Here is a 25,711-nt window from a genome sequence, read left to right as displayed (position 1 = left end):
ATTAGAGATACCAAGGGAATATTTCATGCAAAGATGGGCTCGATAAAGGACAGAAATGGTATGGACCTAACAGGAGCAGAAGATATTAAGAAGAGGTGGCAAGAATACACAGAAGAACTGTACAAAAAAGATCTTCACAACCCAGATAATCACGATGGTGTGATCACTCACCTAGAGCCAGACATCCTGGAATGTGAAGTCAAGTGGGCCTTAGGAAGTATCACTACGAACAAAGCTAGTGGAAGTGATGGAATTCCAGTTGAGCTATTTCAAATCCTGAAAGATGATGCTGTGAAAGTGCTGCCCTCAATATGCCAGCAAATGTGGAAAACTCAGCAGTGGCCACAGGACTGGAAAAGGTCAGTTTTCATTCCAGTCCCAAAGAAAGGCAATGCCAAAGAATGCTCAAACTTTACCAGACAATTGCACCCATCTCACATGCTAGTAAAGTAATGCTCAAAATTCTCTAAGACAGGCTTCAGCAATACGTGAACCATGAAGTTCCAGATGTTCAAGCTGGTTTTAGAAAAGGCAGAGGAACCAGAGATCAAATTGCCAATATCCACTGGATCATGGAAAAAGCAAGAGAGTTCCAGAAAAACATCTATTTCTGCTTTATTGATTATGCCAAAGGCTTTGACTGTGTGGATCACAATAAACTGTGGAAAATTCTGAAAGAGACGGGAATACCAGACCACCTGACCTGCCTCTTGAGAAACCTATATGCAGGTCAGGAAGCAACAGTTAGAACTGGACATGGAACAACAGACTGGTTCCAAATAGGAAAAGGAGTATGTCAAGGCTGTATATTGTCACCCTGCTTATTTAACTTATATGAAGAGTACATCATGCAAAATGCTGGGCTAGGTGAAGCACAAGCTGGAATCAAAATTGCTAGGAGAAATATCAATAACCTCAGATATGCAGATGACACCACCCTTATGGCAGAAAGTGAAGAGGAACTAAAAAGCCGCTTGATGAAAGTGAAAGAGGAGAGTGAAAAAGTTGGCTTAAAGCTCAACATTCAGAAAACTAAGATCATGGCATCTGGTCCCATCACTTCATGGGAAATAGATAGGGAAACAGTGGAAACAGTGTTACACTTTATTTTGGGGGGCTCCCAAATCACTGCAGATGGTGACTGCAGCCATGAAATTAAAAGACGCTTACTCCTTGGAAGGAAGGTTATGACCAACCTAGATAGCATATTAAAAAGCAGAGACATTACTTTGCCAACAAGGGTCCGTCTAGTCAAGGCTATGGTTTATCCAGTGGTCATGTATGAATGTGAGAGTTGCACTGTAAAGAAAGCTGAGCGCCGAAGAGTTGATGCTTTTGGACTGTGGTGTTGGAGAAGACTCTTGAGAGTCCCTTGGACTGCAAGGAGATCCAACCAGTCCATCCTAAAGGAGATCAGTCCTGGATGTTCATTGGAAGGACTAATAATGCTGAAGCTGAAACTCCAATACTTTGGCCACCTCATGCGAAGAGTTGACTCATTGGAAAAGACTCTGATGCTGGGAGGGATTAGGGGTAGGAGGAGAAGGGGACGGCAGAGGATGAGATGGCTGGATGGCATCACCGACTCAATGGACATGAGTTTGTGTGAACTCCGGAGGTTGGTGAGGGACAGGGAGGCCTGGCGTGCTGCGATTCATGGGGTCGCAAAGAGTCGGACACGACTGAGCGACTGAACTGAACTGAAACAGAGATTCACCACATGGAGGTGGTATTATCTTCTATTATGCGTAAGGATACACGGCTACTTGCAACCTGACCTGGCTGTCTGCAAATGGCATTTGTGAAATTCTAAGGGGGGAAAAAAAACTTCATTCACGCATTAAAACAGAGCTAAATGAAACTTCCGAACTTTGAATATAAAATTAACCTGATCAGTTAAATACAGATTTTAAAGGTGCACGTTTAATTTCGTTGCTTTTTCTTTTTTTTTTTTTCTGTTATTTGAACCCCGCGACAAGCGGGATCTTAGCTCCCGGACGCGGGCCCCCTGCAGGGGGAAGCTCCCACTCTTAACCAGTGGACCGCCGGGAAGTCCCTAACTTCGTTGCCTTAATCTCAATCACTTTAAAATTTAATTTTAATTATTTTCAAATTAAATGAACAAATGGTCAGCCTCCTAGCCGTTCAGACCTTGACCGAAAGCGTCGACTCTTTCACTCAGTGCCAGTCCATGTCTACCCGGAACCTGCCCTCCTGCAAAAGTTTCTGTAGGGACCCAGTCTTTAGGTGCGCCGCCTTTGCCCCACCCATCACGGTATTGTTGGGCATTTTTATTGGCTATAGAGCTCTGGTTTCGTTTCTCTGATTGGTCATCGGCGTGCCGTCGCGAGGCAGTTTCCTGGGATACGCCGCGGGCCAGGGGAGGCCTAGGGGAGGTTGTGAGGTTCCCTGAGCAGGAATCTGGCCGGGGCGCGCACCGGGTCTCCTGGACTTAGTTCGTGAGCGCCATGGCCAGCGTCCACGAGAGCCTCTACTTCAACCCCATGATGACCAATGGGGTGGTTCATGCCAACGTATTCGGTATCAAGGACTGGGTGACGCCGTATAAGATCGCGGTGCTAGTGTTGCTGAACGAGATGGGCCGCACGGGCGAGGGCGCCGTTAGCCTCATGGAGCGGCGAAGGCTCAACCAGCTGCTCCTGCCGCTGCTGCAGGTGAGGGTCTCCAGTTCATCCAGCAAACCCTTACTGTGCACCGGCTCTGTGATGGGACAGCTCCCTGGGGGCTGGGGGCACGGGGGTTTATCGGATACTCTCTCTGCCCTTTTGGACTGAGAAAAATACAGTTATTACCACCAGCTAACACTTGGTACTTACGATGGACCAGGCACTTTACATTCATTTTTCTGGGCAGGTTTATATATGACTCCAGCATTTATTAGCTGAGTGACGGGGGAAAGAGTTATTTTCGCAGATCCTCCGTTTTATGTAGGATGAGGCTACATGTAGGCTTGAGCGTTGGAGACACAGGTACCCTAGAGGTACCTGTTAGAGACGCTGTACCGTAGAGGACCGTAATAAGTGGTAACAATGACAAAAAAGTAGCAGCCAACATTGATCACTTACTGTGTACTAAGCACTTGATGGGCTTCCCTGGTGGCTCAGACGGTAAAGAATCTTCCCACAATGCGGGATACCCGGGTTCAATCTCTGAGTTAGAAAGATCCCCCCTGGAGAAGGGAATGGCAAGAACCCATTCCAGTATTTTTGCCTGGAGAATTCCAAGGACAGAGGAACCTGGCGGCCTATAGTCTATTGGTTCGCAAAGAGTCGGACACGACTGAGCAACTAACACAAGCACTTTACATGTTTTATCTCCCTTTGCAGACTCAGATTGTAACTCTACTGTTTACCTGCTGTGCGACTTGGGCAAGTTCCATAACGTGTTTGGGTCTTTGCTTTTGCTCTGTAAAATGGAAAACAATGAGAGGAACTGTCATGTGATGGCTGTGTTAAGTTAGAAAATCCATGAGAACATTTTACAGTGTTTGGCACATAATAAATGCTCCATCAGTTTTAGCTATTTTCATTTTAATCTCATGCACTTTCCCTTAGATCAGTTGTGGTTTTTCCATTTATTCGGGTGATTATATGAGGGACGTCTTTCTCCCCTACTAGACTGTAACCTCCATGAGGGCATTACTTTGTCCTGTTCTTTCTCACCTTGTATCTCCAAAGCCTAGTACACTATAGTTTATAACAAGCTTTTTTTCAATTAAGAATTTTTTTAAAATGTGGACTGTTTTTTTAAGTCTTTATTGAATTTGTTACAATATTGCTTCTGTTTTATGTTTTGATTTTTTTGGCTGCAAGGCATGTGGGACTGACCAGGGATCAAACCCACACCCCCTGCATTGGAAGGCAGTCTTAACCACTGGCCCACCAGGGAAGTCCTTATAAAGGGCTTTTTTTAATCCATCACCCTCTTTGGGGCAGGGGGAGGAGTACTGAGGACACAGATGAAGTGACTTGCCCAATTAGTTAGATAAAAGTAGCAGGGTCTCTAGAACTTGCAGCTCCCAGTCCTGTCTCCATTACTGTTATAAGTTTAGAGCCCAAAAAACTAAAGTCTGTCACTGTTTCCATTGTTTCCCCATCTATTTGCCATAAAGTGATGGGACCAGATGCCATGATCTTAGTTTTCTGAATGTTGAGTTTTAAGCCAACTTTTTCACTCTCCTCTTTCACTTTCCTCAAGAGGCTCTTTAGTTCTTCTTCACTTTCTGCCATAAGGGTGGTGTCGTCTGAATATCTGAGGTTATTGATATTTCTCCCGGCAATCTTGATTCCAGCTTGTGCTTCATCCAGCCTGGCATTTTAATCAACATGTATAACATCTAGCTAAGTTCCAGCCTTTATTATTTGCTTATTGTTTGACTTTAAAAATTAGCTGATTTTTAACTACTCAACTAATACACAAAGATTCATTGTAAAACTTTAAATGATACTAAAGTTGATAGAGTGGAAGTTTATCTTGTTTCCTCAGAGATTATCAGGGTTCATATTCCTTCATTCAGCTATTAACATTTACTGAGTAACAGTTCAGAGTGGATCTTTCTAGACCTTTTGCTATGTATACGTGTATATAGATAGGTTGATGCATATGATTGTAAGTATGTATACTTGTATCCTTTTTGTTTAATTCTGCATTTTTTTTGTTTGTTCATTTTACATAAGTGCTACTTCTATGCTACAGCTTGTTCCTTTCACTTAGTAAGTCTTGGAGATCATTCCATGTCAGCATATTTGAGTAGATTTACCTCATCCTTTGTAACGGCTGCATTTTATTCCACAGTGAGAAAAGAAACATAATTTAACTCATACTTTAAAAAAATTAAGCAGTTTTCTTTTTTTTGCCATACTTTAAGGCATCTAGGATCTTAGCTCTCACATCAGGGATTGAACCCATGCCCCCTGCAGTGGAAGCCAGAGTCTTAACCACTGGACTGCCAGGGAAGTCCTTAACTCATACTTTTAATTAATGTTAAAATTTATAGATTATAACTGAGCTCTTTATTAATGGCCTTATAGATTCTTTAGTTTTTCTTCATTTCAAACGTATGGGGAACATACCTTCCCCGGAAGCGGGCTTGCTGGGTTATCCACAACTGAAAGTGACATGTGTACTGTCAACTTACTCTCCAAAAGTATTCAGTGTTTAGTTGTAAACCTCAGCTAGGTTGAAATCTTCCTGATAGCTGAGGTCACATACTCTCTGTCTCTAACGATACCTTTTATGAACTTGGGTAGATAATATGACTGCCTACCTTCCGGTGTTTTGGAGGATCAAATGAGATTATGTTTCTGAAAAATAGGACCCCTGTGTTAGTATATGTTCTCCAGGATACCAAACAATTTGAATTATTTTACTTAATCGTTGCCACAAACATGGGACATTATTGTTATCTCCATCTTACTGATGAAGGGCCCAGGGAGGCAACACCTTTGCTACAATTACCAAACGAGAATGAAAGAACCTCAGACTACAGATTCTATGCTTTTTTTTTTCCATTTTAAGTCATTCCTCCAACTAAGAGAGAATGCATGCAAATGTGAAATATTGCTGTAGTGTTTTATGCAGATAGGTTTTTTTTTTTCTGCTTCCTGGTTTGAGATTTCATGTTTGGAATAACTTTAAAACAGAAAGGTTGGATAGGGGAGGGAGAGGGATAAATTGGGAGATTAGGATTGACGTATACATATTACTATACATAAAATAGATAACTAATAAGGATGTACTGTATAGCACGGAAAATGACTCAATACTCTGTAATGGCCTATATGGGAAAAGCATCTAAAAAAGAGTGGATATGTGTATATATGTGTATATATACATATGATTCACATTGCTGTACACCTGAAACTCAGACAACATTGAAAATCAACTACATTCCAGTTTAAAAAAAGAAAGCAGAGAGGTTGATAAATGAATTCATGTATGCAGCTGTTTATCAATCTCCAGCTCTTTAAAATTTTTCTGTAACCTTTCAATCTCTCCTTTACCCAGGGCCCAGATATTACACTGTCTAAACTTTACAAATTAATTGAAGAATCTTGTCCTCAGCTGGCAAACTCAGTGCAGATCAGGTAAACTCCATTTTCTTCTGTATATGAAAAGATGTCAAAGTAGATGGAAATTAGAAAATGGCACATGGTGATTATTTCCTTAAAAAAAAGATATCTTTGTTATTCTGGCTTGTTTTCCTAAGTACCTTAATTTGATTTTTTTTAAATGGATAGCATTAAATATACTGCTTCAGAATTTATTATTGTGTATGGATCTACTTTGTTCCTTTTAGTTGTTGCAGAGAATTTCATTTTTACTGGCTGATACGCTACTTTGAGAAATTTTATAATCAAGAAAACATCAGCAATGATATTTTTCAGAATATGGGGGTGACATTTTGGATTTTCAAATAGATTCATTTTTGGTGATTGTGGAATATGAAATGTGGGAAGATGTTCAAAGGGCCTTCCTAAAATCCTTACCTCATTTTTCTTGTTCAGAATCAAACTGATGGCTGAAGGCGAATTGAAGGATATGGAACAATTTTTTGATGACCTTTCAGATTCTTTTTCTGGAACTGAACCAGAGGTTCACAAAACAAGTGTAGTAGGTATGAAATTCTTCTAAGGAGAGCAGAGAATATTTTCACTGAAGTGAATGGCTCTCTGAGTCACATCTGCTGTTAACTCTGCTGTAATCTGAGCACAGGCAGTGGGGATGTTGGACGTGTTTTATCCATGGCCTTGCCATTTTGATCTGTGTTTAAATAACTGTCTCGTGGGAAAGCATCTTCTGTTTTGTCTACTGTCATCAGAGTATTAGACTGATTGTGGAGCCTTTCAGGGTTTCTCAGCTGTTTCCCACAGTCCTCTGCTCACTTGTGCACATTGCACAACTAAGTCAGGGTCACCAGCTAAAGTTTTATGAAGAGAGTAAGAGTAGATTATTGTTACAGTTTATAAGTCTAGGGTATACATGAAGTTTCCTGATGCTTTTCTGTTAGCTTTATAGCCATGCTCCATCCACCTGACTTTTCTTTCCTGGTAGTTTTTATGTTATTTACCATCAGTTATTTGTTAATCTTCCATGTGCCAGGCTCTGGACTTGAAGAGAGACTGAACCTTTCTCCTAAGGCAGATTACATTCTTGTGGTTTTGGGGAGAAGGGCGGGCAGATAGTAAAAAGTAAACAAATACAATAACTTCTGGTAGTTCTAACAGTCATGAGAGGATACATTGGCTGGATAAAAAGTAGAGTGTGGGTGGGAGGACTGAGCTTTTAATATAAAGAGAAAATCAGCTTCAAAGGTGATGAAAGAACATTCTCTGTGGAGGAAACAACAACTGCAAGTATCTTTTTTTCAATTATTTTGAAGGAAGAATTGCAACAAATAGTCATTGACTTGAAGTCACCCAGTTTTTGAGTTAATGCCTTTGCCTGGTCTGTGTCTTGTTTTGTAGGCTTATTTCTGCGTCACATGATCTTGGCCTACAGTAAGCTGTCTTTCAGTCAAGTGTTTAAACTGTACACTGCCCTTCAGCAGTACTTCCAGAATGGTGAGAAAAAGACCATGGAAGATGCTGATATGGAACTGGCCAGCAGAGAGGAGGGCGAAAGGAAAATGGAAAAAGAAGAACTTGACGTATCTATAAGGTAACTTGGGTTTCTCCAGCGTGAATCCCTTTCCTGTGAAATAGCGTCATTACAGGCACAGTAAATCCTCACTCATCCAGAGTTTCTGCATTGGCTGTCATCTTTCTGTCCCTCCAGATCCAGGAAGTGGACCTTTACAGGCTGCATCGGTTAGTTTCTTCCCCTCTAACTTCTGGTTGGGAGGCACTGATGGGAAATCCAGAGGGTCGAGGAGAGTAAGGTCAGGGTGTTGATTCACTGGTTCCCTCCCTTCAAGGTCACGGTGGACTGGGTGTAGGGTCACCGCCTCCATCAGGTGGCCTGCTTTGCAGACCTCAAGGGTCTGGTTACTGGGAAGGTTTCCCAGGCCTGGTGCGAAAGGTGCCCCACTGTTCCCAGCCCTGGGGACTGTATTACTCACTATGGCTTCTCCGTCCCCTGCCACTGTTTCTGAAAGTGGTCCTTTATTAAACTTATCTCATGTTACCCCATTTGAATATGCCATTTGTTTTCTTCTGGGATCCTGAGCGGTAGTGTAGTGTTCATTATATCACAGTGAATTAACAATTGATTAATTCTGTGAAAACTTATAGAGTGCCTCCTAAAGTTTAAGCCCTGGGGATGTGGTGGCACTGTTCAGCTAGTTGTTCAAGCCCAAAGCCTAGGTGTGTCCCTGGGTCCTTCCCGTCCTTCACCCCAACAGCCAGTCCTTCTGCATATCCAGCCAGAATTTCCTCCACAGTATGTTTGGAATCAGTTCACTTCTCTCCATCGCCACTGCTTCCCCGATGGTCTCAGTACCTGGTCTCTTTCCTGGATGACTGCTCCAGCCTCCTGGCTGCTTTCCCTGCCTCCATTCTTGTCTCCTTACTCTCAGTTTTTCCTGAAACATCCAAGGGAACCATCACAGATGTAAATCACACCACATGTTCTTATGCCCCAAACCCTCCTTGACTGTCCATGGAATTCAGACAGAAATCGGAGTTACTGTGGCCCTGGTACCTGTCTGATCTGGCCCCTGTCATCTTCCTTACCTCTTTTTCCTGCCTCTCCCTTCACTGTCAGAGTCTAACAGCTCTGGCTTGATTTCAGTTTCTTGAATACGCCCAGCCAAGCTCTGCCTCTGGTGCCTGGTGTACTCTCTCTGGCTTCTCACCTCCCTCCCTTCCTTTCACCACTGGGCTCCCGTGACCTCACACAGGCCTTCCCTGACTACGTGTGTGAAGTAACCTCCATCCTAAGTACTTCCATCTTCTTTCTTTCCTTCATAGATCTCCTCAGTAAGCAACCTTTTGCATTTATTTACTTACTCATTTATATTTGCCTTTGTACTCCATCAAGAGTTAAGACCCTCCTTCTCTGTTATATGTCACCTCCTTTTCCTCAGAGCTTGGCTTGTGGTGTCTGAATATGTGTTGGATGAATGAGAATCAGAACATATCGTCCAATGAGACATGTCCAGTGAGAGAATCAGAACATGTCGTCCAATGCCCGCACTGGTAACTTGCCCCATAAAATACTTCGTGTTGACTCCCTTCCCTTTGCTGTTTCACATCCCCTCTCCCCAGCTGTTACCTGGGATCACCTCCCAAATAGACCACTTGTGTTTGGAGGGAAAAATGTGTGTGTGTGTGTGTGTGATCTCCCCAGACCATGGGGAGGAAGACTGACATGGAAACAGATAATGACCTTGTCAGTAACGGTGTGTTCAGAGCTCTGAGAGAAGCAAGCCCCCACCTGCCCTGTATAGACTGGTCCAACCCCCTTGGGGGCTGGCAGGTATAGCCAGAGAATATTTCCCTGCAGTTCCTAGGAGTGGCCTTTGTATGGTTATATGATTTGTTCAGCACACACTGGGAACAAGAAGATTATAGTACCAGTGAGTACTTGCAAAAACTCAGACTTGCTCACAATGTTTGTCGTGGAGGGGAAAGGCTGTACCTTGTAGAGTTGAGTCTGGCTCTGGAGTCAGACCCCTGGATTTGAATTCTGGCTCTTCCACTCCCTACCTTGGGCAGGTCACCTTCTCTGTACCTCAAATTTCTAACCTGCAAAATGGGGCTTATGTGACCGCCTCAGAGGGTTGTTGTGAGAATTAAATGATAAATCTGTATAAAGTGTTTAGAACTGTGCCTGGTATATAGTAAACATTGGACAAATGTAGCTATTCTTTTTGAAATTTCTCTTTTAAGAAGCTTCCAGGAAACAATGTGATCTCTGTCCTAGCTACTTTATATGCTTTTAAAGTAGAAGAATGTCAGTTCTTCAGAAATGTTAAAATTCAGACTTTTTAAATTAGGTTTGACTTTCTCCTAAATTAATCTGATTTACTTAGGTCTAATTACATTGTTTTGATCCTGTTCTAAGAATTCATTTGTGTGTAATGTAACAGTATGTCTAATATTAAGGTGTATGGTTTCAGAAAATGGTATGCATTCAGTAAACTGAATTTCATCACTGAAATAGAAGAAATGTATTTAAATGTTATTCTAGGGAGTTCCTTGGTGGTCCAGTTGTTAGTACTCGGCGCAGTCACTGGTTGGGAAACTAAAGATCCCACAAGCTGCACAGTGTGGCCAAAAAAAAAAAAAAAAGTCCCATTACAGAAGAACGTGCAGACTTGACATTTAGCTTCAGCTTTTCATTTGCTTATTGTTGTTACGGGGCAGCATTTGTTTCCTCCAATAATAGAGGAGGCTTATAGGGTTACACCATGTGGGTTTGTAGCAGAGACTATTAGTCGCTGGAACAACATCTTCTCTGTGCTCCATAAAGGACCTAACAGAAGTCCTTTAAAAAAAAAATTATTCATTTATTTATTTTTGGCTGTGCTGGGTCTTCAGTGCTACATGGACTTTCTCTAGTTGCAGAGAGTAGGGGGTGGGGTGGGTGGGGAGGGCTACTCACTTGTTGCTTTGCATGGGCTTCTCATAGCAGCGGCTTCTTTTGTTGCAGAGCACAGGCTTCAGGGCCCAGGGGCTTCGGTAGTTCTGGCTCCCGGGCTCTAGAGCACAGGCTCAGTAGTTGCGATGCGCAGGCTTAATTGCTCTGTGTATGTGGGATCTTCCTGGACCAGGGATCAAACCCACGTGTCCTGCATTGGCAGGTGGATTTTTTGTTTTTTTTTCAACTGCAGTTGCTCAAGCATCTGTGCTCAGACAAAACAAAAACAACCCAAATGATTGAGGTTAGAGAGAATACAAAATAACAATGCTGAGAGCTGGGGTGGGGAGGAGGCACATTCTTCTCAGATTAGGGCCACCTGTGCACCCTGCCTTCTGCTGTCTGTGGAGTTTGCTTCCTCCCGCTGGGCTGTGGCTTGCGGGTCTAAAATCCATTCTCCACTGGGCGCCGGCAGCTGTAACCACTGCTGTCAGTTGACGAGGCTCCCCTGTTGCCCTACCGAGGAGGTGCAGGATGGATCCTCAGTACCATGGGTCCGCCCGGTGCTGCTGGTTGTAGAGCTATAGTTGGATCTGATCTTTGATCTGACTCACAAGGTTCATGGACAGCAGGATTCCCACGAGCTGCGGGATGGCCAGGCCCAGTGCCACACCACCAAGTATGAAGAGGTTGCTGTGTATCCAGTTGACCAATCTGTCAATACAGCCATGGGTGTAGATGACTTGACTAGCTTCCGAGTAGTCAAAGGTCTGCATACCTTGGCCACACATGGTGTTGATCACTGCCTGGTTAGGGGTAGGCAAGCAACAGGAGTAATGCACAGAATAGTGCTCATGCCTGGGGTTGTCTTCTGAACAGTTGAAGTACATGTTCAGGGACCAGTCCTTATAGGAAATCCCTCCACAGTAGCTGAACTCCTTCTGGCCAAAAATCTATGAGATTCTGAAGGTCCAAGTTATCTCGGTAGTGCACAATGGCATTATTGATAATCTCACTCACTTTGCCCCGCACCTTGTCTGAGAAGACGAAGCCCAGGACCCCAGCTGCCAGCTGTAGCAGGAACACAATGGTGGGACAGAGGGAGAGCGTCTGCAGGAGGCAGACGTTCTCGCAGAGAGATCATCTGATGCAGCCGCAGAAGGTGAGCAGGAACCTGAGGATGCCCACCAGGATCAGCAGGATGGCCGGGTCCATGGCCAGGCAGGCCAGCGCTGCCTCTGGGGGAGTGGCTGTTTGTCTGCTCTGGTGCCGACTGAATGGAGTATCTGGGATGGGGGGGCACTCCCAGAACTGTCCTCCTCCCCTGGTGGGGGACTCTCCAGTGTGGCTAAAGGTTACAGGAAGCAGTACTGCCCTCCCACGGGGAGAACACCAAGGGCCCAGAAGGGTCTGTGGCCTTTAATTTGAGGAACTAACAACTTAAGAGCCTTTATTACCAGGCTTGAGAGAGGAGGAACCATCTTCACTCCAGAAAAGAATTAGAATGGCATTAGGCCCACTGGCTTTGCCGATTCTGTTTCCTGGACACTTCGTGTAGAGGAATAGGAATGGAGGTTGAGTTTCTCTGGAACAGAGCAAAGGGAGGGCTGAAGCCTCTGGTTAGTCTTTGCACCCAGAAGCCTACCTTCTTCCCTAGACACACTCTAAGCCTAAAATGCAGGTGGATCTCAGAAGAAGAGCTCGGGGAAATCCAGGTGAACTGGCTTGGGTGGCCAGGCAGAGGAAACCTCCAGGATTTAGCTAGAGGGTGGCTGCCCTGTTAGCTCCATAGCTTCTGTGGGGAGGAGGGCTGAAGGGCCAGGGATGAAAGAGGCAGAGGAGATAGGGGCTGGCAGGCTGATTCTTTACCACTGAGCCACCAGGGAAGCCCCAAAAGTCCCTTTTAACTAACAAAAATTTCTAACAAAAGTAGAAAGTCTTTGGTGTTTCTTCACTTGTCAATGATTTAATAAAAATCTCCCAACTTCATTAATTTATTCGACAAATGCTTATTCAGTGCTTCTGGTGGGCCAGGTACTGTGTTAGGTGCTGCACTGTCTTCATGGAGGAGAAAGTCCCCGTCCTCGTGGAGTTTACGTGGGGAGGGTGAGAGGGGAGTCGAGAGGTAACTGCATTAACAGGTAATGTAACCTCAGGGTATGCCACGCAGGAAAGGAATACCTAGGGCTCGAGGATACAGAGTAACTGTGGAGTGCTGTCAGGAAAGGGCCCTTTAAGACTGGGGGCTTGCTGACAGAAGAACCAGCCCTGAGAAGAGTTGTCAGAGCACATGCAGACTCACAGCTCTCAAGACAGGACAGACTGACATACCGGAGGGACAGAAGGAGGACAGTGTGGCCTGAGCAGGTGAGGTCAGGAGGAGGGGCCAGGTCACCCCTCTGGTCACATACCTCCAAGCGTTCAGGTCCTCATGGCCTTCTTGGGTGTTTTGAAACTGTTCCCTGTCTCAGTCCTTCCCCTCCCCTGCTTTTGTTTTGTTTCTACCCTGCTCAGGAATCTCCAGAGACAGAGTCTCCTGGCCTGGTATCTGAGGTGTTCCCCAGTTGACCTTTCTGACCTCAATTTCTGTTCCTCAACTTGGGTCCTTTACCCCAGCCGTCCAGCTCTGCTCGTATCCCTCCAACAGGCCGGGCATTTTCCCATTCTGTGTCTTTTATTTTCCTTTCCTAGAATGTCTTCTTCCATCCTCATCATTTCTCCACTCCTTCCCCACTTTTAAAGTCCTCATCACTCCAAGTGGAGTGGTTTCTCCCGTTTCTAATGCAGAGATAATATACATTCATTCATTCATTCATTCATATTGCTTACTGCCATCACGTCACATGGGCTGGACTTAGCCTTCACTAAGACTGTGAGCCCATAAAGACATTGTATTTTCAGGGACCTAGACTTGTGTTTTATGTGTGCCCCGGCTCCATTTGTTGATTGTCTAATCCTGTTGTATTTTTTAAATTTCAGTTATAGTGGGTGATTTAAGCACTTTAGAGGAGTTTCCAGAGTCCTTTTGAAAATCAGATGAATGCCATGCACTATCCTCGCATTAAAAATGTGTATTTTGCATGCAGCTTTACAAGGTTCATGGGCTCCTAAAGCCCTTCATAGGCCCAGGTTAAATGTCTTTGATATACAGCCACTTGTAAGTCTAAAATTCTGTCTCAGCTGGTAATTGGATTCATAAACAAATTTATTGGTGTCCTTTTCCTAAATGAATAACACCCTTCCTAAACTGAATACCTTTGTGGCCTGTTAAGAGTTACTTTCTCTGGCATGTATTTGAGGCCCTGAGGAAGCACGGGAGGAGTCAGTAAAAGGATGGGGGGGGTGGTGGTATTCTCACTTGCTTTTCCCAACCTTGTTCACGTTGGCCACTGTTGCCACCAAGGAAAAAAGTGAAAAGTGAAAGTGAAGTCGCTCAGTCATGTCCAAGGCCAAACTTGATCTTCATTTATAGTAAATCTATTTGCCTTTATTTGTAGCTTTTTGCTTTGTGTGATTTTGGTTCTCTCTATTTTATTAACTTGTATTGTTCTTGTGTCCTTTATTAACTACCTCAAATCTTTTTTGGGGGAAAGGATTAAGTAAATAAAGCATCTGGTGACGGTGAGCATCATGGACCTTAGAGGAGGGTGGGCCGGGAGCAGTGTATCGCATTTCATCCAGATCCTCATTGGCCTCTAGCCTTTTTGTGTACTGCCGTATTTATTTCAGGACTTGGGCTTACTTTCTTTGAGGGATATGTTAAGAGAAAAGGGCATCTTATTGCCCAGACACTTCACTCTTCTGTTTGAGAGCTTGGCCTATGCGTTTTCTTTCCACTTCCCTCTAGGTCACTGTTGTTTCAGTGATCTTTGTTGTACCGGGTCGGGGCTGGTCCTGGGCATCTCTGATACCTGCAGAATCTGATACACTTGCTGCCTTGTGAAACCAAGAGAATATTAGAGCAGCTTTTCCCAGAGTGTTTTCTATGGGGTGCTAGCCCTTCCTGATAGATAGGAAATTGCAAGGAGTTCATCAGGGCTGGGGTGTAGATGAGAAGGCAGGAGAGAGAGGTAGGACCACTCAGGAAGCATTGCACCTGCCCTGCTAAGCAACGTGGGCTTTATTCTGGAAGGCAGTGGGATTCCCCAGAGGGGCTTTAAGTCAGGGATGATACACTTGCGGCATCTGGGATCCTAGTTTCCTGACCAGGGATCCAACCAGCATCCCTTGCATTGGAAGCAGAGTCTTAACCACTGGACCACCAGGGAAGTCCCTAGACTTGCATATTAGAAAGATCATGCTGGAGGCTGTATAGAGTTGAGATCTGCTTATTAAATCATGTAAATTTTATCAGGACATTCAGCATCATTCCTGAGACGAGAATTAATTTTAAAAGTTTTTAAGCTTTTCTGATGAATCTATTTGACTTTGTTAGCATTACCATTTTCACTATTGTTTAATTCTTTATTGTTTTTACTTAATTTTTTTCCAGAGAAGAAGAGGTATCGTGCAGTGGGCCTCTGTCCCAAAAACAAGCAGAATTTTTTCTTTCTCAACAGGTAAGTTGGTTCTGTGATTTGTCATTTTTTTTTTTTTAATTCTGTGACATTATTTGTTGTTGCTGTTCCGTTGCTCAGTCACGTCCGATTCTTTGTGACCCCATGGACTGCAGCACACCAGGCTTCCCTGTCCTTCACCGTCTGCTGTCATGACATATGTTTGTTATGTGAGTAGGTTTATTAGTAAAGCGGCATTATTCTTACTCTTGGTCCTTTTTTTTCCACTAACAATGCAACTGTAGCTATATGTCCCTCCCTATTTTGTATGTGATTTTATTTCTCTATTAGAGTCGTAATGCATGTTCATTTAGTAATGGTGTGTGACTAACACAGCCCCAAAGCGTGATTTGGAAGACTTACTACCCTTTTCCCAACTTTTCATCAAGGACATTTTCAAACAGAAATAAAATTGAAAAGCCTTGTACAGCGAATACCCACATACCCATCATCTGGGTCCTACAATTAATATTTCGCTCTGTTTATCATATATCTACCCATCTAGTCACCATTTCATCGTATTTTTTTGATACATTTCAAGTTGCAAACACCAGTACACTTTAGCCCAGACATTTCTTACTAGTGTTTTCAAACCTACTTTAGTTTTTTTTTTTTGGTAATACAAGCTGAACGTTTTTCTTTCATGTTGTTTTCAGCAAAGAATTTTGATTTTTGCTCTATTTTTAAGTTTCCTCTAATTTTATTATTAATTTTCTTTCTGCTGAAAGATGTAATGTTTAGATCTAGATGCAGATAATAGAGTCACCCCTGCAAATGAATTTTAGACAGATTAGAAAAACCCATCTAGACAATTGGTTACCTGTAGAGGAGAAAATGAAGCTGGACCCTCACCTCATCTTTGCACCTCAGTACTTTACAGGTAGATTAAAGGCTTCACTGTAAACATTTAAAGTTATAATTAGACTAGAAGGAACTCCATATTAACTTTTAACTGATCTCTGGATGGGGAACTTTCTAAACATAAGAACTGTGGAAGAAAATATGTAGGAGATCATTTGATGTTTTTCAGCATAAAAATGAAAAATGTCTGCATGTTAGTACATTTTCTGACAAAATTAAAAGTCAAACAACAAAATGGGAAAAGGATTTGCAATACATATGACAAAGGATTGATACTTTTGCTTTAAAAATGGTATTTTCAAAGACCAGTTGATGATGAGACAAATGTATAATATATTATTAAATGAAAAGGGCAGATAGTAAAATGATATATTCTAATTTTGTTAAAAAAGTGTGCATGCTGCTGCTGCTGCTGAGTCACTTCAGTCGTGTCCAACTCTGCGACCCCATAGACGGCAGCCCACCAGTGTATATGTATAAGTACATACACACGCAAACACACATACATATACCCACGCACAGAAAAAAGACTGGAATAAGATACACTGACATAAAAATGGTGTTATTTCTGGATGGAGGAGTAACAGATGATTTTCTGTGTGCTTTTCTGTTTTCTTCTGTATGCTTTTTCATATTTTTGGAATCTCCTGTAATGCTACAATGAATTAAAATGGAGTTAGAAGTTATTGTTAATCAAAGAAAAATTTGTCTATGTAAAATTGAAGTGTCTAGAACCCAGTTAAGTACTAATCATTAATTTAGAAGTAGTTTTCTACATATTTTATATAATTGTTGCTGGTAACATCCATATGAAACAGAAAACCAGGAGAAGGGCAAGTGTGTGCCATAAGGCTCTTTGCCAGACTATGAATACATACTTCCTGCCTTGAAGGCACTTACAGTCTGGGGGTGGGGTCAGCTAGCACTAGTAATATAATTTAATAAGTACTGCAGGAAGGGTTAGTGCAGGGGGCTTATAGGAGCATGTAGGTGCTTATGGGAGAAGCAGGTGGCTGAAATCTAAACTGGGCCCTGAAGGCTGAGTAGGCTTTTGCATGGAAGAGTGTGTGGGTGGGGTTGGTGGTTGCGAGACATAATTCCAGGAAGAGGAAACAGTGTTCTGCAAGGTCAAGAGGAGAGTGTAGGACCTTTCTTGGTGGCTCAGTGGTAAAGAATCCGCCTGTCAATGCAGGAGACACAGGTTTGATCCCTACTCCAGGACGGTCCCACATGGTGAGGAGCAACTCGGCCCATGCGCCATAACCACTGAGCCTGTGCTCTAGAGACTGGGAGCCATAACTACTGAGCTCATGTGCTGCAACCACTGAAGCCCAAGTGCCCTAGAACCTGCACTCTGTGACAAGAGAGGCCACTGGAATGAGAAGCTGCGCACCGCAACTAGAGAAAAGCCCGCACAGCAATGAAGACCCAGCACAGCCAAAAATAAATAAATGAATAAAATTGTTTAAAAAAAAAAAGAGGAAAGTGTAGGTGCAGAGAAGAAAGTAATCAGATATTTAATATATGTGTCCATATGTTTATTGGCCATTTCTTTCTACTGAGAGTTGTCATTTTTAACTTTCAGGCTTCTTTGTTGAAGAATGATGAGACCAAAGCCCTCACTCCAGCTTCTTTGCAGAAAGAATTGAACAACTTGTTGAAATTTAATCCTGATTTTGCTGAAGCGGTGAGCCTCTTCCAGAATCTGTTCCTAAATTAGAAAGCAGGGACAAGACTTTTGAATAGTCAAGTAAATGTGGATTGGCCCGCTGACCTGGGTTCTTAGAAAGAAATCCTGTGGTTGGCATGTAATTGACTTAGCCTAGGCTCCTCCCCCACCCAGGAGGGATTTCTTCAATCTATTGATGCTCTCTTTCATTCATCTCTGATGTTGTGAATTACGGACAGGAGATGAAGGAGATGACAGACTGATTTTTTAAAGTTTGAGGCCCCAAAATTCTTTTCTCCTCTTTTGTAAATGTTTTTGTTGGTGTATATATTTTTTAAGTTAAATAATTCTATTCCTTATTGAATTTTTATCCTGAGAACTTTCTTAATAGCACCTGGGTTTTGCCATCTGACTTTATCCACATGTAGAAATACATCTGCTTTGCTCCTTAGTAACTGGGATCTGCCTGCTGGAGGGAGTTTTAATTCAGTGACCCAAACAAAATGAAAATAGTGTCAAAATAGAAGATAATTAACTTCTAAAACTAATAAACTAGTAAAAGTCTCACTGGGTTTTAACTTGGACATTTAGAAAAATTGGTTTTATATTTGTATGAATTCAGGTTTTAAGACCTTTTTTTTTTTATACTGACACAATTCCTTAATATCTAAGCTAGGTGATTCCCCCTCCATCCTCATGTATAATCCATGGATCCTAATATAACCAGTGGATGAATATTTAGGACAAAACTCTGACACCCATGCTGGTGGAATTCCCTTTATTTTGTTTGGGGACACATTCTGGGGAAGAAACCACCTACTGTACCTTAAGTCTATTTTATTCTGCCTGTGGGGAAAAGATTAAGCTAAACTGTGACTTAGGAGGGTAGGGGATACGTGGATGTCTACAGCCAGTGGACCTCTCTGAATTAATCTAACACAAGAGGAACTTAACATTTAAAATATGTTGAATGTTCCTCCTTTTAGCACTACCTCAGCTACTTAAACAACCTCCGAGTTCAAGACGTTTTCAGTTCAACACACAGCCTCCTTCATTATTTTGACCGCCTGATTCTTACTGGAGCCGAAAGCAAGAGTAATGGGGAAGAGGGCTATGGCCGGAGCTTGAGATACGCAGCTCTAAACCTGGCTGCCCTGCACTGCCGCTTTGGTCACTAGTAAGTGTATAAACTTGTCCATGTAGAAATTGAAGAAACTATCTCTCAAATGTTAATTGAGATGTGTTTTTAAAAATAGGCTGTATTTGACTTAAAGAATGAACTTAATGGTTACCAGAGGGGAAGGGTGGGGGGTAGGGATAGTTAGGGGGTCTGGGATTGACATGCACACACTGTTTTTATATTTAAAATAGATAACCAGCAAGGACCTGCTGTGTAGCAAAGGAACTCTGCTCAATATTACATAATAATCTAAATGGGAAAATAATTTGAAAAAGAATAGATACATGTATTTAATAGATATATAACCAAATCACTTTGCTGTACACCTGAAACTAACACAGCATTGTTAATCAACTATACACCAATATAAAATAAAAAGTTTAAAAAATATGCTGTATATTTTTAAAAAAGGAGGAGGAGGGGGAAGAAAAGAGAAAAAGAGATTGTTCAACCTGAGCTTGTCAATAACTTGCAAAGAAGGAAGCTTTTTCCACTGAACAGAAGATAATGAAAGAGTCTGCCCCCTGGAGTCACAATTTAGCATTACCGTCTAAGTGCTTGGCCTCTTGCTTTACTTCTAAGAACAATGGGCACTGAATTAAAAGGAAATTGGGTCATTAGGCCAAAGATTCCCAACAGGATTTTTCAGAGGAAATAATGGGTATGTAAAAGTTATTTTCAGTATTTCAAAAAGCCAAAAGGAAGCTGTGCCTTTATTTGACAAAAGACTATGTGGATTGCCGAAAGTCACATGTTTGTGGTTTTGGTTGGCATTCAGGGGGCTCAGTGAGGTGACACTGACTTATGCCATTATTAAGGTATGCCTATGATTTTAATAAATAAAAATAGGAAATTGATCAGTTATTAATATTTAGTAAATAGAGTTAACAGGATAGTCTTGCAAAATATGGAATCTATTTTGAAAATAATGAAATAATGTGAATAATGGTGAAAAGGTAGGAAATTACTGATAGTCTCTCTGCTTCCCTATGGCTTTTTCCCATTTAAGAAAAATTAGTTTCTGTCACAGGCATCTTTGAGTAGAGACTAGAGTGTATTTCTAGAAGTGTAGTGTCCAGAATTCAAGAACTGAGACTTCTGCACCTTGCTCTATGGCCCAGGCAACAGTAAGGAATTTCTAATAACTTCTGATTGTCACATTTTCAAAGGGACATAGACAAGCTGGAGCTTGCCTGGGGAACAGTCTCACTGGAGGCATTCAAAGCCATGCCATATGAAGAGTGTGGGAAGGATGTGAGAATGTTTAGCCTGGAAAAGAAACAGTTTAGCCAAGCGTTTATTTGACATCTTTCTGTAGTGAAGGTCATGTGAAAAGGACTTAGATTGATCAAGGGTGTGGCTACTAGAGAAGATTGAGAGCTGGTAAGTGCCAGTTAAAGGGCAAAACATTTTTGCTGTTTATGAGGAGGAGATTTCTTTGTATAGAACCTTCTGAGAAAGGTTCTTCTTCTGTCAGCAGAGTGCTCAGGTGTGCAGCGGGGGTGACATTCAGAGAATTCAAGCCTCATATTGATACTTGAGCCAAAAAATGTTTAAGGCTACTCTGAACTCTATGATTTTGTGAGATTCCATATTCTAAGAGTCAACTTCTTTTCGTCTGCCCAGCTTTAGTAACCTCTTTGATCACAGCCTTTCATGTTTTATGTACTCATAATAAATAGCAACACCATTTGAATATTTGCCAATAGCTTGTTTCTGTGTTACACACAGCTTGCCCTTGCCTTTGGAAGTTTGTATGTAGTCTGGTAGATACAAATAATAAGTCTGTTGATGTATAGAATTTTTCTGTGTTTGCAATATTATCAATGGATAGGCAGCTAACTGTATGGAATTAATTACTAGTTAATTTCTGATTTACTCAACTCCAGGCTTCTTTATTTTTAGTCCTGGAGCTATGAGGCTGTATAATTGCCCCTGAGCTAATAGGATTGTGGTAATTTCTTAAAAATCTATGTGCTAGGCATTGTTCTAGGTGCTAAGGATACAGCAGTGAAAAAAGGGGAAAAAAAAATACTCTGTTCTCATGGAGCTTCCAATGGGAAAAATAAATAATAAACCCTAAATTTATCAGGTAGTGATAGATCAGGATAAGGGATTAAAGAGAGGTGATGAGTGCTATTGTTTTCATAAGTAACACTCTTCTTCCAGATGATTGCACTGGTCTTAATCTTCAATTTGTAAAATTTCTGTTTAAATATTAAGGCCCTTCCTAACCTTTGTTAATATTTGAACAGAGATTTAAATAAAGGATTTGAGGGAGTGAGTAATCTGTGTGTGTATTTGGAGAAAGAGTATTCATGTCGCCTAGGACAGCAAGTACAAAGGCCCTGAGGCAGGATTTACTTGGCATGTTTGAGGAGGAACAAAAGGTGTGGTCAGGGTGACATAAGTAAGGGGGGAATAGAGGAGAATGAGGTCATAGAAGTGGCAGGGGTCAGAGCATTTAGGGTCCTGTAGGCCCAAGTAAGGACACTGGCTTTTACTCTGAATGACATAGGAAGCTGTTGTTAGAGGCTACAGATCTTTCTGCTCTGGCATTTTGCAAACAGTGTGATAGCCAGCATGTTTCCAATATTTCAACCAGTTTGCTTCTTGCTCTTTAATGAAAATTTTTATCAAAGGCATTTCTGATTAGCAGCAATGGAAAACCATTGGTTCTTCAAGGATTTGCCAGAAACTTTGAAGTTTCTGTGTTGGTTATCTACTTTTTCTTCCTCTCTGGGAAGAATAATCTTTCTTTAGTCCTGTTTAGCATCCTATCTGTACAATTCTCCCAGAAGACTTTTTCTAAACATAACATAACTTATTTGGTCATCAGATGTTCAACAAAGTTAAATTGACTGGCATTTATAAGGGGCCTCTGTGTGAAGATATGCTTCCTGCCTTCAAATAGCTTATATTCTGGTGCATCTTAGCATTAAAGGGGATTTAAGAGAAATATGAAATAGGTAAAAATGTTTCCTTATCCAAATAGATAGTATTGAGGAAGAATTCAGCTCTCCCTGTTAAAATTAATAAAATTAATATTGCTCTTATTGAAAAAAATCTTGCATAAAATTTTCCCTACATAAGTGATACCCGTAGAATTTCTGATTCTATTTTGAGATCTCAGTGACCCAGCATTTACAGAACTTCTGTGACTTGAGACTGGGAAACTCCAAGTTTAAGACATCTCTGGTGCCCCCTGCAGGTTAAAGAAATAAAACTAACATTAAATAGAGGGTGATATACAATAGTATTAATATTTAATTAAGCACTGCAAGCAGATACCATTTCTATGGACTTTTTCAGAAGTGAAGGCTCAGTGGGGCCAAGAATAGTTAGTTGACTGAATTTTCACAAAAGTTGCAAGGCTGGGGGAGACACCCCAGATGGAGAGGAACCACATGAGTAGAAAAAAGAAATCTCAGAAGTGAAAATCTTCCAAATACTTTTCAAAACTAATTTTGAAAAAAATTATAGAAGTATAAAATGCCATAGTTCACAAAATTTTTCAAATAATGCTGAAAGGAAGGTGATGAGAAGTAAAATCTTACATCCTCTCCTTGTCCCTCCCCTCAGCAGGGGGTGTGTGTGTGTGTGTGCGCGCGTGCACGCGCTTAGTCACTCAGTTATGTCCAACTCTTGCAACCCTATGGACTGTAGCACCCCAGGCTTCTCTGTCCATGGGATTTCCCAGGCAAGAATACTGGAGCAGGTTGCCATTTTCTTCTCCATTGGATCTTCCCAACTCAGGGATTAAACCTGTGTCTCTTGCATCTCCTGCATTGACAGGAGGATTCTTTTAATGCTAAGCCACCCAGGAAGCCCTCAGCATTAGACAACTAAAAAAAAAAAAATCTTAGGAGCTGAGATAGGGAAAAACCAGTACTTCAGGTCCCTTTTAGTAGAACTCCACCTTAGCAGGGATATGTTCTATATCTCTATTGTTAGTTTCTTTTGCTACTGGGATGGGGGTGTCTCTGAGGAGTAAGCCCACGGTTTCAACTTCCAACCCAGAGGCCTGCACGCTGGTGAATTACCATATAGATGACTTCCTGTTACCGTTGCTTACACATGTTTGCGGTTGTTAATGAGTTATTAATGTTCATTCTGTCCTTAGTCAACAGGCAGAGCTTGCCCTGCAGGAGGCAATTAGAATTGCCCAGGAGTCCAACGATCACGTGTGTCTCCAGCATTGCTTGGTGAGGTCACCCTCCTGTCTTGGAAGTTCTGCCCGTGGGTTGGGTTGTTGGCCTCTGAAAGGCCCCATATGAATTAGGTTGTTTTGCAGTTGGAAGGTCCTCAATGGTGATGGGAAACTAGTTAGATGGTCAGGGGGATTCAGGAAAGGCAACCCAGTTGTATTTATCTTTTTTAATTCTTGACGTCCATTTTGTTCGGGGGCATTTCTTGTCTACAAATTTAAAGGCAGTTTGCCATGCAAAACTGTTGCACCAGACACTGGCATGAAGGAAATGTGTTTGCAGCACCTGGTAACTGGATAAGAGCTTGTGCTGTCAAAGCGTCATCACCACGCACATCATCAAACAAGTAGAACCCAGTTCAGCAACCACCTGAGAATTTTACTGTCTCACTTCCAAGCCTTCCAGGGGCCTCATGTCTTTTTTTTCTGGAACATTTGCCACTCATGGCTCTCAGAGGTGAAGAAGATAAATGGCTTGTTTATTTCAGTCTGATGGTTTTAATGTGTTAGATGGGTTTCATTTCGGTTCATAATTTGTGAAAGTGTGTTTTAGAGGGCTTATTTTGTCCCTTGTTAATTTGTTCTTACAAGCATGCTGATGCTTTCAGTAGAACATTAGCCATTATCATTGTTTTGATACATTTTGATGACTTCTCTTGCCAGAGCTGGCTTTACGTGCTGGGACAGAAGAGATCTGATAGCTATGTTCTGCTGGAACATTCTGTGAAGAAAGCTGTTCATTTTGGGTTACCAGTAAGGCTCATCTTTCTATGAGATTGTTTAAACAATTGGGGTGGTTTTATTCTTGGTAGTTTCATGTGACCTTAATTATTAATCAAACCACTAAGTTCTTTGAATAGGTTTCTCTCTCCTCCTCTTATCCTAATAACATCCGTGAAAGTTCCATTTATCAATTTGATGAGATCTTTGTTTAGTGTATTGATCAGCACTAAACTTCCACGTCTTTATTTAGAAAATGTTTAAGAAAGACTTATTTTTAAACCAGTGACCGGCAAACTCTATGGCCTACAGGCCAAACCTGGCTCACTGCCTGCTCCTGTAAGGCCCTCAAGCTAAGAATGGGTTTTACATTTTTAAATAGTTGGGGGAAAAAAACAAAGAAGAATATGTGGCATAGACCAAATGTGGCCTGCAAACCCTAAATTATTTACTCTCTGGCCCTTTATAGAACAAATTTACTGATCCCTGTTTGAAGTAATAAACAAAGCCACGAACCAGTAAACCTGTATTCCCCAATGACAGATACTGAGGGGCATTGAAAGGGTACAAGTCCTACACATGAAGTAGTAATGACTGTAGAATCTAGATTACTATTGCTCAAAGAACCTTATTCTGCCTCAAAAAAAAAACAAAAACAAATGATAGACTTTGTAAGCACATTTTTTGTTATGGATTTAAGTGGACTTGTTTTTAGTTGAGCTTTCATCCTTGAAAATTATACCAGAAGTTAATGAAGAGATAGTTATGCTCCTAATAGGCATTTTTTCCTTAATCTCCTACTACATAATGTACCGAGCACTGTTTAACATGTACTATTTCATTTTAATCCTTAAAATAAGTCTGCATGATAGGTTTGATGCCCATTTTACAGATAGGCTTGTCTAAGAAGCTGAGTGACTGGCCCTAGGTCACACAGTCAGCAGCAGAGGCAGTGTTTAAGTCCAGATCCATTTAGCTTCAGAGCTGGCCCTTCTCACTGTACCATTAGCTTCTCTTCCATCCTCTAGTTTTTCAGGAACATTTCTCATATGGGTCAGGGTCAGGCTGCAGGTACTTTCTTTATAAATAGTGATGTCATTATGCACATGTTGAAATATCACAACTTTCTGAAGAGCAAAACAAATTCTGTCTTGTCATCTCTATCTTGAGTTGTGCATTTGTCTGTCTCCTTAGTACCTCGCCTCCCTAGGAATACAGTCCCTGGTTCAGCAGAGAGCTTTTGCTGGGAAGACGGCAAACAAACTTATGGATGCCCTAAAGGACTCGGACCTCCTGCACTGGAAACACAGCCTGTCAGAGCTCATCGATATCAGCATCGCCCAGAAGACAGCCATCTGGAGACTCTATGGCCGTAGGTGCGTCTTCAAGCCCGCCATCAGGGCTGCGAGGACACAAGTCCTCTTACAGATGAGCGGAAGCCAGCAGACCAGTGCTCTGAGGGCCAAATGGATGGAGGTTGTTTGTGCAGGGGGTTAAAGAAAGTGCTTTAAAGTTTTAAAATATTTTCTACTTTGCACACAGGCTTTGCAAAGGTTTTTCCTATGCCTGTTTTTTTTTTTAATCTACTTCTTTTTAAAATTAATTAAGTAGTTATTTATTTTTGGCTTCACTGGGTCTTCGTTGCTGCGTGCAGGCTTTCTCTAGTTGCTGCAGGCAGGCCCACTCTAGCTGCGGTGCACAGGCTTCTCACTGCAGTGGCTTCTCCTGCTGTGCAGCTCTCGTTCTCAGGTGGGCTTCAGTAGTTGTGGCTCAAGGACTCTAGGACTCACGCTCTGTAGCTGTGGTCCACAGGCTTAGTTGCCCTGAGGCATGTGAGATCTTCCATGACCAGGAATTGAACCGGTGTCCCCTGCATTGCAAGGCAGACTCATAGCCACTAGATCACCAGGGAAGCTCCTTCTCTGCCTGTTTTTATTTATTCCTCCCAGCTGCTCTGGGAGGTGGCTTGGGGGGTG

General features: G+C 42.1%; 1 protein-coding gene and 1 pseudogene across 5 annotated transcripts in view; one reads left to right on the top strand and one right to left on the bottom strand.

The window, feature by feature from the left end:
* The first annotated feature begins 2,329 nt into the window (after nucleotides 1–2,329).
* The window catches only part of ANAPC5 (anaphase promoting complex subunit 5), a 35,111-nt gene continuing 11,729 nt past the window's right edge, over nucleotides 2,330–25,711 (top strand). For 2 of the 5 annotated variants that reach the window (XM_027566828.1, XM_027566829.1), the window contains exons 1-10: nucleotides 2,368–2,675; nucleotides 6,028–6,107; nucleotides 6,528–6,637; nucleotides 7,488–7,680; nucleotides 15,035–15,101; nucleotides 17,545–17,646; nucleotides 18,615–18,805; nucleotides 22,932–23,013; nucleotides 23,679–23,768; nucleotides 24,930–25,111. In XM_027566828.1, the coding sequence (XP_027422629.1) occupies nucleotides 2,469–2,675; nucleotides 6,028–6,107; nucleotides 6,528–6,637; nucleotides 7,488–7,680; nucleotides 15,035–15,101; nucleotides 17,545–17,646; nucleotides 18,615–18,805; nucleotides 22,932–23,013; nucleotides 23,679–23,768; nucleotides 24,930–25,111 (1,304 nt within the window). In that variant the 5' untranslated portion in view covers nucleotides 2,368–2,468. Of the gene's footprint in view, nucleotides 2,676–6,027; nucleotides 6,108–6,527; nucleotides 6,638–7,279; nucleotides 7,373–7,487; nucleotides 7,681–15,034; nucleotides 15,102–17,544; nucleotides 17,647–18,614; nucleotides 18,806–22,931; nucleotides 23,014–23,678; nucleotides 23,769–24,929; nucleotides 25,112–25,711 lie in introns of those variants that run through there. The other 3 variants (XM_027566830.1, XM_027566832.1, XM_027566831.1) reach the window with 3 other exon arrangements.
* LOC113875140 lies at nucleotides 11,000–13,198 on the bottom strand (annotated as a pseudogene).

This window comes from Bos indicus x Bos taurus, chromosome 17, assembly GCF_003369695.1.
Source record: "Bos indicus x Bos taurus breed Angus x Brahman F1 hybrid chromosome 17, Bos_hybrid_MaternalHap_v2.0, whole genome shotgun sequence".
NCBI lineage: Eukaryota > Metazoa > Chordata > Mammalia > Artiodactyla > Bovidae > Bos > Bos indicus x Bos taurus.
The sequence above is the reverse complement of the archived record's forward strand: the minus strand, read 5'-3'. Positions and strand labels throughout refer to the sequence as shown.